The sequence below is a fragment of the Lineus longissimus genome, chromosome 3, assembly GCF_910592395.1.
Source record: "Lineus longissimus chromosome 3, tnLinLong1.2, whole genome shotgun sequence".
Taxonomy (NCBI): Eukaryota; Metazoa; Nemertea; class Pilidiophora; order Heteronemertea; family Lineidae; genus Lineus; species Lineus longissimus.
The window spans coordinates 16,721,446-16,735,445 of NC_088310.1; the positions used below are offsets into that span (position 1 = coordinate 16,721,446).

The following is a 14,000-nucleotide window of genomic DNA, read 5'->3' on the forward strand; positions in this document are numbered from 1 at the left end:
CCTTTGTAAATTCGGCCCTAGATATTCCTAATATAACCATTTGGCCAATTACACATATACAAAACGCCAAACATGATGAAACAAGTGAATTACCTCAAAAGGACGTCACATGACATACATGTGATCAAATAGTTGATACGCACCAGATTTACAAAGTGCAAATCGACGGCTGCGGCCAACTAAGAAATCCCGGGAAACGGGTCACTCACCCGAGTCATGAAATCTATTTTTGCGCAAAATATGAAACGCGATGTTTATCACTAGTTTGGGCGAAATATCCCTTCCAATGTCTTCAAAAGATAACTCAGACTGGGAAGAATTTAGCAAAGGTATCATTAGCATATTTACTTATATGTTTCATCTTTGTGATGGGGTCGAACATGTGAAATAAATTGGGTGAAAGGGTGACACAAACCCTACTTTTGACCGCCATGCATTTGTGCAATGACAGCAGCAATGCATTTGGCGATTGCATGCGCATGCATGTTCAGCATGCTGAACACGACAAATGTATAGCAACACGTGCATGACGAAGTTTGCTTTGGCGCTGACCAGTCATGCGTTTCACATTGAACAAAGATCGCCCATCCTCTTGCAAACAGGGCCTACAACACGACTTCTCCTTATGTAATATGCAGTCCGTTAGTTACTAAATAAGTTAGCCTAAACTTGCTAAAGTATGTATTGAGGGAAATGGCCTGATAATTTTCAGGGTGAGGATCACCGTGTCTCTAGTCTAGGCATTGTCCGAAGACGAAGTCGGCTTAGAACATGTTCTGAGTGTGCGCATGATTCGTCTTCTTCGAAAAGGCCTAGGGCTAGGCTACATGTATGCCCAAAATACGACACTTAAGAAGAAGTTGGCTCGGAAGTCATGACGGTACGGTTCAACTTCAAACTCGCACAAATGCTGAAATTCAAAAATTTCAGATGGGAGACTGCTAAAACGTGGAATCAGGAATGATTGCATCCATGCTTTGCCGGTTGGGAAATTCCACATTTTACTTACTAGCAGTCTTCCATCGTCTAAACCGTCTGAAATTGTTTAATTAATTTCGGCACTGTGCGAGTTTATATCTTATCATGGCTAGCAGTAAGGCCACATAAAAAAAATTACTTGTCCACAACTTCTCAAGTGTCATCAAGTACATCCCACGCTTGATATGTTCCTTAAAGAGTTACGCTTGAAACAATGATTTTGAATTCATAAAATTTTGTTTGACAACTGGCATTTTTCGAGTGAGGTGTACGTGAAAGATTTTACAAACCTGTTTCATTTTCTTTTTCCACTTGCAGCCCATCTTCTCAAACAAGGTATCTTAGATGGTGTTGCCCTGTTAAGTCTCCATGGCATTGGCATTTATACCTATGGTTTGATGGACTCTGTAGAACAAGTAAGTTTTTTGCATTTCTGACATGTGTTGTACATGGTTGACCACTCGGGCTCAATTTATGAAAATGCAGATTTCCGTATAAATATGTGGTCCACAGGGTAGTGTTTGTTATTTTAAGGAAATGGTTGTATAGTGTGGTTGCACTGTAGTCTGAACATTCATTTGGGAACAACATTTACACTACATAAAATTATCCAATCTCCTTATTTTTCGGTGGCCACACTAGTTATGAAGCGCATACCATCGCATTAAAATCTTTCAGATTAAAAATTAGGCAATATTTTGGTGATTGGCTTTAAAACACTTAGCCATAGTCTGAGTGAAATAATCTATCTTGACCCCAAAGTTAAGGGCCAAAGCTGTTTAGCATATCGGTAAGATGATTGTGATGTCATCCTTTATGCTTTTGTTGATAAAAAATCAATGTCATACTCATAAGCAGGAAAAACTTGTGGAAATATTTTTTTGTCAAGGTAATCTATTTTGGACACTTAATCGAGGTTGAAAAATTTGCGTATATATTTTAGGGCTGTATGAGGCTGTTTAGTTAGGATAGCATTTATTGTTATCTAGAGAATTGCGCTCATTATGTCGGTGATAAACTTGCCAATTGAAAAATTTAAATCACTCTTTTCAATTCAGAGCAACTGGGGACAGTTTTCCAAGTTATTCCACTACTCTTGTGGACCTCAAGAACAAGACTTGGTTAATCAAGGTTTCAAACTCGTGTTGGCAAATGGGAGGATCGTCAGCTACAAAATATACAATAAGTCGTTCTGTAGGTAAGCTTCCGACGAAGAATTCAAATATCTGTTACATTTCCGGTGATGGCCTTGTAAACCAAATGTCTTAGGTTCAAACCCTGGCTATATCTTGGTGTTTTCCATCTGTTTATTGGTTTTGGATGATAAATTACCCTTTGTTTCTTGGAAGAACCCAGTTGCGATGGACGGTTATTGCATCCGAATTAAGCCAAACCCAGACAGGATGGCACTGGGCAAATCTACTGAACATGTATGTGTGTGCTGGGCACAATAGGCGATGGCATCAAACATGTCAAACATGCTGGGCTTTGACCCCTCCATACTGCAATGCAACTCCATTGCATTCTGACAGGTCCAGGTGACCCACGACTAATGTGAAGGACTGATTATTGCTGCCACGGGATTTCACTTGACTACCACAGGCTCCCAGCTGTGCACAGCAAACAGTTCAGCGTTCACGGTTTATCGTCTGCTGCTGGTAAAATGTGTTCATGTTGCAAATGCAATGGCGGAGTGCATTTTCAAGACTTTCCTGGTCCTGATGATGAATGTCATGATTGTTCCAACCCAGATCAAGAGATTGCGTGATGCTAATGATTAATGGAAACTATTGATTGGAAAGAAAATTAACAAATCTTTAAAAAATAACCCTTGGTGTTTGTAATAATATGTTTTCTCTATCTTATTTTCCAGTGCTTATTGTACCTCGGAAGGTGGTGAGGATGGTCTGATAGTCAGCAGGTTACCATGTGGTATCCTTGTCTGTTCCTATGCAGGTTTGGAAAATTCAAATGCTGCTGTGAAATTGGTTGAAGATTTCTGTGATGTGCTTCGAGCTTGAACCAACCAGATCATGTCTAAAATCATCAAATCCAAAGCAGCTCACAAATGTCTAAATCGCTGATGTCCCTGGATATTTTGGTGCTGCATTATAACTGATGTGGTCCTGAGGAGCCTCTCAGCCCAGTGGGTAACGCTGCTGCCTTAAGATCTCCTAAATAAACCTGGGTTACAATCGTGAGGGAGACAGATTCAGTGATTCGTACCTCTGGGCTTGGAGGATAATTTCTGGCTCTTTTTAAAAAATCCACCGAATGAGACTTGTAACTGTGATTCTATGTACCCAATGCCTATTCTAGGGTAGGTTATGATCCCATTTACATGATTTAAGGCTGAGCGGGTGTATCATTCCTGGCTCTTTTTGAAAAATCTGTCGAGTGAGACTTGTAACTGTGAATCTATGTACCCATACCTATTCTAGGGTAGGTTGTGATCCCATTGCATTAACATGATTAACTCTTTCACTGCCAGCCCTATTTTAAAGTTATTCCCTCATCTTGCCAGCATTTTTGCCATTTTTACCACTTTTTTGTAGCAAGAGCTGAGGGCGCCCTCGGCCACGTGCAGCTTGATTCCCTCCTGCAGCAGGCTGCGCCCCCTGCCCACAATCACCTGAGTCATTGTCACTACTACTTATATCATTACCCCCAACTGACTGGTCATTATCAACATCAGTATCAGGCTGATCAAGCAATTTGATCTCAGATTGGTCTATCTTCACCAATTCCCCTGACTCGAAATACCCACTTCCTGGGGACGAGATTGAGCCGAATGCTTCCGAGAACACTTCCGAAGACATGGCGGGAGGTTTAAATCAACGTAGAATCAATAGTTTGGTTAACTTTTGATGGGTTGATGGAAACACTGAGATAATGTTTTGAAACGTTATTGGCAATTTAGCGACATATTTTAAATAACGTTTTAAAACGTTATTGGCAGTGAAAGAGTTAAGGCTGAGCAGGTGTGTATACCCTAATGTCTGTGGCAAAAACCATCAAAATGTCTTCGGCTGAAGTCTGAGTCAAGCGGCATAAACATTTATTTTTACCAGATGCCTAAACACTAAACTGGATTTGTATATATCCGTACCACCTCCTTTCCCTGAAAACAGGACAATTTTAGCAATCTCCCCCGCAAACGAGCAAGTCGCTGCTGGGTCTTTGCAATTAATATTTAGCCACGATAATTAAGTTGCTTATGTTGAACCAAGTGAGATTTTGACGTCCATTGTGTGGTTCGAATCCCAGTCAAAACAACTTAATTTTTCTGTACTAATTTCATTTCTTTCCTTCTATAAACCAACATTTGCAACTTTATCATCGTCCTTGTATCAGACACCACAAAATGTTAAGTAACACTCGTCCAACTCACATATAATGAAATGGTCTGTTGCCAACTATTATGAGTTAAATGGACGTCAAAATCTCAGTTGGTTCCATAATGGTGTCACTCTGTACAGAAAATCAGGGAATCTCGATAGCTTAATTGGTTGAGCAGTGGACCGGCAATCAAAAGATCTGTGGCTCAAATTCCAGTCAAGGTGACTGGATTTTTCCGTACTAATTTCAATATTTAAAACCAGTTTAATATGGATTGCAGGTTGCTGCTCTCACCGATTTCAATGGTCAGTAAGTAATAAGTTAATAGTGTGTTATATACTGCACACTCCGCTTTCACAAAAAATACTCCTAGAGGACCATTTGTATTATTATTGCAGTACGCGAGTTTAACATAGATAGCGCACATGCATAAGGACATGGCGAAAAAGCGGTCACAGGGCGGCCTAACAAAAGTCGTCTTCATAAAGCACAGGTCGCTTGCAAGGGGCAAATAGCACCATCAGAGCAAGAACAACATCTCTATACACCACTATGCACTATTATTTTACTCTTATTATCTTTTGATTCTCCTAAATTCACATATCTTGCACAGAAAGTTTGTGCGGTTGCACGAAAAGACGATCAAAAATGGGGAGTGCCTTATAAAAATACACGGAGGCAGTGTCGTGTCGTGCGGGGAGGTCTTACTTGAGATGATGGCGAACTGAACGCATTGAGTGTCTAACTATAACTAACTTTATTACAAAACAACAAACACATGCATATCACAAGGTTACAGTAAACTATACTATGATTGGTTAATGAATACAGGTAGGCGGAGCCTACTAAGTAGCTGGATGCGGCTTGCATCTTATGTTATCTTGTATCATCAGTTCCGACATTCCTCCCGGCCGGCAATTATGATTAACGAGTACTGTAAACAAGGTTTACGTAATATGAGCTTAAACGAGTGACCGGAGGATGCTAAAACAATGTAGTTCAAAGAATGTGTAGATTACAAAAGTCAATAAGAAATCCAGTGAATGCGTACAATGAGTATATGAGTTTATGATGCCAATGTTATGATGGCCTAAAATCACTATATGTTATTCTAAAACATAATCACTGAAACAGTCTTTGTTATCCATGCAAATAGAGTTCATGACTGACTATAGCATATCAGTCATCGATGTTTAGATCATTTGTCCATTGTTTGATCAGCTGCTTGGCGGTTACTTTGGCTTTGCACATAGGCCTTTGTGGTGCAGGGACATTTGGTTGTGTTACATTTATTTCTTGACCTGCTGTGTCATCTTCACCTGCTGCCTCATTTCTGTCAGGTGTATCATTCTCATTCTCAGATAAGCTAATCCGCCTCAACGGGAGATTAACCAACGCACAGATAGCTGCAGACGCAAAATCCCCCTATCTCCTGCCAAATAAGGATAAGTTCACAGATCTACTCATCAGGAAAACGCACATGGTTAACTTTCATTACGGTATGAGAGCGACTGTGACATCACTCAGACAACGCTACTTGGTAGCTTTTATTTCGGTATCGATACGTAGGACTTCTTTCAACTTATTGGGCAATAAGCTGGCTTTTGCGAATGCCGAGTCGATCTTTTCGGTAACACGTGTGTGTCCGCGAGTAGTGTCCACTTTGATCTCTTCACATAGTTTCTCTATCACTTGTAGAATATTTCGTAATGGCAGCTCGTTTGCCACCTCTTGTATGTAGCGTTTTACTTTTTCTTCGTCAGTCATCTTGGAATTTGCGTTGCGTGATCCTGGTCACGGCACCAATGTCGTGTCATGCGGGGAGGTCTTACTTGAGATGATGGCGAACTGAACGCATTGAGTGTCTAACTATAACTAACTTTATTATGATTGGTTAATGAATACAGGTAGGCGGAGCCTACTAAGTAGCAGGATGCGGCTTGCATCTTATGTTATCTTGTATCATCAGTTCCGACAGGCAGTATGCACCGATTTCCGTATCCTATCTAAAAAGAGCGCCAAAAATTGCAAAATTCAACTGCAGTTACACACCTCTTCAAAATCAGCTATGATTTTTGCTCACAGTTGGGGGAGTCTATACTGTAGCGGTAAAAGGGCTTATATTATTTGTCACCATAAAAACTTCGTGCAACTCTGAACTCGAACCCAAAGACTAAACCAACTAAGATATATATTTACATTATTTATTATCCACGTCCCTCTCACCTCATATCTACAACCGACACTAAAATATTACAAAAATAAGGCGCACAATAAAATATCAACAAGAGATCATATAAAAGAATCTTACCATGCTGTAAGGTCAAGGGTGAAGTCAATTAAAAATGCTCTGGCGCTTTTCAAGAGAAATATCTTGTTTAGCTACAGAGGGTAAAGGGTTCGTTTTCTGGATCTGCCAGGACTTACTAAAAACATCTGAACATCATTATTTATACCTAATTATACACACCCCTAATGGGTAAATAGCCTAGGCCAAATATCAGGCTCTGAGCCAACTAGCACTCAGTAATTAAGGAAACAACCAATCAGTACACAGCAGCGTCAGTACAAGATTATCAGACAGGGCCAAGGGCAGGAGCCTAGTAACCAGCTGCTAATCAGGAAGATCATAAAAGGGGTCAAACAGCTTAAAAGATAAAGATTATAAAACAATGGAAAGGGGCAATTAAGAAAGCAGGTGTTGAAACTCATAACGGTTAACGATCCTGGGTATCTGGGTTCACCAGGGTTAGGGAGGAACATAGAAATAATAATTACAGATATTAATAAGCAATTCCTAATATTGTCACATTGCCCCCACAAACGAAAAATTGATGTCCCCATCAGCATATAAAATCCAAGTGAAATATAGGAATTGTAAAATTTACAAATACTGTACAAATATAGATATATGCAAAACTTTGACGACGAAAAATATTCAGTTAATACAAGCAAATGCAAGAACTCTAAATATCGTCACATTGCCCCCACAAACGAAAATTGATGTCCTCATCAATAATTGTTAGCGCCGTTTCATCGGGTTATTGTTTAATGTTACATTGTGTGTAGCATCTTTAATTGTTATCGCTGCTGCGGATTTCGGACCAGAAAAAAACGTGTTAAGGTGAAAGCCGAAATTCGTGTTACAGCGAAAGAAATGTCAAGAAATCTGCTAGTCAACACAAGAAGGCGTTTTATTAAATAGTTATATGGGAAGATCTTAGTTTTCGTTATCGGCTGGTCCCAGTATACCTGAGAAGTATACAATAATAGAACTTAAGGAAACAGATACATAATAAATGAGTGACAAGAATAAAATAAGTATACATCAAATTAAATCGAATTAAATGAAATGAAAATGAATTAAGAAAGATAACGAGGTATCCGGTTAATCACATGAGATGAACTGCTCGAAGCACAATTAATCGAATACATGTCCAAAAGTCTCAATGACCAGCACAACTGGAAAACTAAATATCTCAGCACTTTCATATATAACAAAATTGTTAATTCCATTGAGTTTGAAGTCCATATGTTGAAAATGTTCAATCAGTGTCCCTGAATTTGGAGATTCGATTTTTGTCCGGTGATCCTTCCATATTGTCTTGCATGCTGGCGAGTTGTAATCGGAAATTGGTCTGCTGCAGGGTATGAAGAATATGGGTGTTCTGGTCGTATGAGAGTTGAGCCAATTCGGTGGCCTTGGTTTGTGCTGTTGTAAGGGTGTTCAAAGCGGTCACTAAGGCAGTGTCTCGTACTGGTGTCGCAAGGGCATGTGGAGTTGGCACGGACGGCGAATCAAAGAGTTGACGCATAATCGTTGTCATGCTGGCATTGAGGTAATCGAAAGACAGCGTCTTTCTGCAAACTGGTGATGACGTCTCAGGCATCGACGTGTTGTTTGCAACTGGCGGGTCGGACCATGGTGTCCGAGGTGTGGCGGGGTTGCTTAACGTGATTGGTGAGGTCGGTGACTTCAGGGGCGAAAGAAGTGGTTCTGGTAGAATATTGGCGTACCTGACCAGAAATGAGTCTAACTCCGGTGTACGGGGAGTGGCTGGTTTGCTCGGGGTGTTTTGCGAGGTTGGCAGCTTCAGCGGTGAAACGACAGCAGGGACGGTTCCTGGGGCGACTGACACAGCGTGACTCACGGCAGGAGTTACGAGAAGTCTGAGATCTTCAGGCAGAAGTACACCTTGTGTGGTAACAGGGCGGACATGGAGTTTTGTCAGGCTGTAATCCCAGTCTCTTTGCAGGCCTGCAAATGTGCGGGTGAATGGGAGCCCTAAGTCGCTGCGGTGATACCTGGCAGTGTGTCTCCGAGCGTTTGTGCTGTTTTTCAGTTTGGTGTTACACCTGACGCAGTAAAATGGTACTTCATTGGGGTGAAGATGAAGTCTAATGACATGATTGATGACCTCATGTATGGCGTCTCGGTAGTTGCAGTAATTGCATTGACGGAGTTGTTGGTTCGTCTATAGTGATAAATGGAAGAGGGTGAGTTTTTGGTAAGGGCATATGTTCGAGCATACTTCACAACATTCCCGCTGTTGTAGGGCATATGCAGGTGAAGCCAGGTAATAAAGGCACTGGAAAAAAAGGCACTGGAAAAAAAGGTACGGAAAAAAAGGCACTGGTAAAAAAGGCACTGGAAAAAAAGGCACTGGAAAAAAAGGCACTGGAAAAAAAGGCACTGGTAAAAAAGGCACCGGAAAAAAGGCAACAGAAAATCTCTACCTGGGTAAAAAAGGCACTCGGCCCAAAAAACTTTTAAAAATCAAAAAGAATTTGGTGAATCATTGTGTCCTTGTATGTCTTTTCTGTAATTTTTTCCCTTCATTTTTCCTACTTGGATATAGGAACAGCCTGTCAAAAATATAAAAGCCCATATCTCAAAAGCACCAAACAGAAACACATTTCCCAGGTATACCGTTTGTGTCTATACATTGCATACATTAATTTGGTATGATTAGGGTTGGCCAAATGTCCTTTTTTTTGGCTGGTCCAGATACGGGCTTTTATATTTTTGACCGGCTGTGACCGTAGTCCACCTGCGCCTTAAAGTAAATGAACAAGTAAATGAACTTAGATATATCGTAGTTCAGGGATCTGCCTGTCGTGATTTGTTTTGCTGTGGACCCCCAAAATATGAGGGTTCGGCATTTTTTCTTTCAGAAATCACCATACCGTATTGTATCGTTGCCATTTTAGGAGCGAGCTAATAAAACATATGCATCCCATCCTCGGTGGCCAATATTTATAGTGGTCTTCTGATGAATATGATGATGGTGTTTTTTTTGTAAATTTGGGTAGTAGCATGTAATCATAGCATCAGACACCTATAGGCCCGTCTCTCCACCAGAGGGTTTTTTCTGCGCTGGTAGTGCTTGGAAGGGGTGCATTTAAGGGGTTAAAGTCGCGTTTCTTATGAACGTGTCCGTTGTGCAGCAATTGAATATGTTATCTGCGAGGCTCTAGTGGATAGGTAAATGAAAATCAATTTATACAAACCAACATATCTTTTGCCCAAGTTGGCCTTTAAAAGGGTAATCCAAGAGGCAATTGGGGACTTATTTTGTGGGGGGGGGGGGGCAATGCGTTGAATGTAGTCCATGCCATCTTCTACATCACCAACAGGCAGAAAAGCGAGTCCATCGAGCATTCCACAGAAGTGTCGGAAATCTTCCTCATCCTTATACCGGTTTACAAGTCCAAGTTCTTGTACCTTTCTCCAAGTGGACTGCGTCAAGTGATAAAAGCACCCTTTTACATCCGTTTCTCCAAGGGCATCACGCAATGCATTTACCGCGGCTAACTCAAAGTCTATCATGCAAATTCTGGGACTCGGAGTGTACCCAAAGGCATCTTCACACTTGTCACTGATTGTATTCAATAGTTCAGCATAAGTCTCTGTAGTTTTTCGTTGAAGCAACACACCAGCCGCCAACACGTTAACCTCTCCAGCTGGAACCCGAATAATGTAAACCTGCATGAAGTTTTTGGGCGACATTGCGTAATTTCCATCTAGGAACCATTTATCAGCGTTCGCGAGGACTTCTAGCTGGACACGGGAACAGAAGCAGATAATCCTGTTGTTGTCATCCTGATTGTCGAACAACAGGAAATCTTCGGGAGCAGCATCATTTAAAGTTGACGTTAAAGCCCACTCTCCTTGAATGACCAAGTCTCGGATATCATCTGGCTCAACGGGGATGTGGCGGGTACGTTCATTTCTGATTGTTCTCTTACAGGTATCTGGCTGCGGCAAAAAAGCTTGTGCATCTGCTGGTATGGTTGCCGTGATTCTTGAAAGGATCTGGCTGGGCTTGCTGTCGCTGTCTGCAGCCAAACGTTTCATCTGGGCTCTTCCTTTGGTTACATGAACGTTCTTCTGGTCTGGATCGTGGTTGTGCTGTGAAGACAAATGCAGATCTTGCATATTCAAGTTTGATCTCAATCTGCCTTTGCAGCCAGCATTTACTTTTGTGCAGCGCCAGTAAATGTACGTGTTGGACTGTCTCTGTTGGTTGTACATAAAACCATTGAAGCAGAGCTTCCGGCCTCCCTTGTTGTTCGTTATCAGCTCCATGATCGTCACAGCACTCTGGTTTGTATGATACTGAATGGCTAACTGATGCCCACCTTATATATGTTTCTGTGAAGCCATCACTAAATTGCAGTAAAGAAGAAAGACGATCTAAAACAATACATGCGAAACCATGAAAAGAACTAAACAAAGAAATTTCTGGGAGGCCAGTCAGGATCACCAACAAAGAATCCATGATGAAGCCATCACGAAACTACACATACAAAGAAACTCATGAAGATTACATGGAAGCCATGAAATATGAACAATTAAAAATTTCTCTGTTTTAGAAGAATGGCCTCCGAAGTTGAAAAAGAACTGTTTTAATATTTAGAACATGGTTTCAACTTTTGGGAAGGGCATAGGCCTACTGTACATACTGGACACCATAAATACTGCTCAGTCAACATACCTTTCTATTACAGTAAATATTTCGTGGTAGAAAAACTCATCAAATATACATGTACAAGTTACTGTATGCCTAATAGCTACATGTAAGTCATTCAGTTAATTAATCAATTAACAGGTAATTATGGTTGATTATATCTAAGGTGACTTCCTAATTAGCCTTCTCCGTTCCGCCATATAACCCTTAGACTAAAATGTAAGTCTAGTATGTTAAAAAATTAGGCAAATCCGTGAACAACAATAAATTATTGTTTCCTTTAAGTTTACTTAAGTTCCTACCTCCTGTACATCTAGGAAAAAACGAGGAAGAAAAATTTACAGAAAAGAACGTACAAGGACCCAAGGATTCACCAAATTCTTTTTGATTTTTAAAGTTTTTTTGGTCGAGTGCCTTTTTTACCTAGGTAGAGCTTTTCTGGTGCCTTTTTTTCCAGTGCCTTTTTTACCAGTGCCTTTTTTACCGGTGCCTTTATTTCCAGTGCCTTTTTTTCCAGGGCCTTTTTTACCAGTGCCTTTTTTCCGTACCTTTTTTTCCAGTGCCTTTTTTTCCAGTGCCTTTATTACCGGATACCGTCTTCGGACACCGAAGCCAAATCAACTGGTTTATCGACTCGCATCGGTTCTGCGTATGGCCACCAAGACATCTGTTGAGCAAAGAGTCCGGACTCAGGTCCTTGTACACTGGCTCGATCACTTCGACTATCGCTTGCGGCAAGGGGTCCTTGTGCTGGAATCTCGGGATCTCGTTGTCCACCTCCTGTTCTATCGACTTCTTTGACCTCTTCTTTCCAGGAGCATTCCTTAGTTTCTCCCTCAAGCCATTCCTCTCGGCAACATTCCGCTGCCACTTGCACCAGGACTCGGTGCCAATTGGACAGTTGTCATGCTTTGGGTCTTCGTCGGTGGAGGAGCTGTGGCGAAAACCAGCCATGATCTCGGCTTTCATGGCGTCCTTGTCCTCAGGGTGGCGACGAATTGCAAGCCCGTAGTAAATTTGCAACTTGTCAATTTGAGTGTCTGTTAGCCGGCCTTCACCCCAAGTGTTTTATCATCAGACAGTTTCTTTTTACCCAATGACTTTTTAAGATTTCGCAGTCTCGTCCCCATCCTTTTCTGGACATGACCGACACATTCGATCTTTTCAATGGCCACGTCATCTCCGTACGGCTGCATCTCCACGACACTGCTATATGATTTTGAGTCCCCATCCCCCACATACTTCATGTATTTCAGCTTGTTGTTCGCTACTGAGCGTTCAAACATCCTTTGAACACCAGCTGGTTCCATCGAAGGAGCGGAGCCTTCATAGTTCTTCGCGCATCTCTTCTTGTGTTCAACTGACCACGTTTCAAACTCTGCAGTCCCTTCTTTGAATCTCTTCCCCATCTCACACCCTTTACACACTTTGTTCAATGGTTCATAATCCAGTACTTTCCCACTGGCTGCAGATAGCCCCGCTTTCGTCATGTTCCGTCGAACATGGTGGTACAGTCTATGAGGCATCCCATGGCTGAAGATGTCTACAAAACCACGTTGGATGTTGTGACCGAGGCAACAAGGGCTGAGGCAGAGGATAGCATGGCACGGGCTGCTGTGGTGGAGCACGACCTTCAGAACCAACCTGAGGATGCGATCATAGACTGTACCACCATGTTCGACGGAACATGGCGAAAGCACTACTCACCATCACCATCACCATCACCATCACCAGTCTGTAAAGTACTGGCAGTGTCACTCAAATTTTCAGAGTCAGTCAAAACACTCTCAACTTCATCATTTTCTTGGCTCAAACGTGCTCTAACATATCGATTCACAGGTGGCTTCTGTTAAATCTTCACCTCTTCATGAGGACATGAATAAAGAAATCAAGCATGGGTTTTACACTATACGGCAGTGCCCTCTATGTTTATTCAAAGGAACTAGTAAACAACAAACTACAGGAATACATGACAGAATATAGGCAAATATATTACACTGCTCCCCCTTTAAATTTTCAACTCTCCATACCAATAATAATTTGCACAACCTTTCCCACTGCTTACACACACTATAATCACGCACCATATGTCTCTATTCAATGCACCAACATCTCATTTACAAATTTAGTCTAGCTACTGGCTTCCTAGCTCTAGTGGATCTTCTAAGAGGTATTGGGCTTTCCCTCACACCTGGTGAACTACTTGCCCCATTCATTGCTGATGCTGATGTTGCAGTTGGGCTACTTAACATCTGGTCTTCAGACACCAATGTGCTTTCAGTTCTCTCTACATCAACCTCGGGGGGAACCCTGAACTCAAAATCATTTTCAAGATTTTGACCTTGACCACAGAAAGGTAACTCACTTAGGTCATGTGATTGAAACATCTGATCAATGTGCACAAGTTTTGATCTATTGTCAAATGTAACCAATTGCAAAATGTTCAGTACCATCCCAGGTATCATAGATGGGCACTGCCAGACATTTTCAGTGGTGGGGTACCCCTGCCAGACACACCCAAAGGGCTACGCCCAAGAATTGAACTAGATCAACTGGAAAGCGAACCAAATAAAATCAATTGCAAAATGTTCAGTACCATCCCAGGTACCATAGATGGGCACTGCCAGACATTTTCAGTGGTGGGGTACCCCTGCCAGACACACCCAAAGGGCCACGCAATAATTGAGCTTGATCAACTGGAAAGCGAACTGA

General features: G+C 41.6%; 1 protein-coding gene across 1 annotated transcript in view; it reads left to right on the top strand.

Annotated features, from left to right (window-relative positions):
* The first annotated feature begins 204 nt into the window (after positions 1–204).
* LOC135484042 (uncharacterized) overlaps positions 205–14,000 on the top strand; it is a 37,937-nt gene continuing 24,141 nt past the window's right edge. The window contains exons 1-4 of the mRNA XM_064765107.1: positions 205–329; positions 1,297–1,394; positions 2,037–2,176; positions 2,852–2,934. Of these exons, the coding sequence (XP_064621177.1) occupies positions 251–329; positions 1,297–1,394; positions 2,037–2,176; positions 2,852–2,934 (400 nt within the window). The 5' untranslated portion in view covers positions 205–250. The remainder of the gene's footprint in view (positions 330–1,296; positions 1,395–2,036; positions 2,177–2,851; positions 2,935–14,000) is intronic.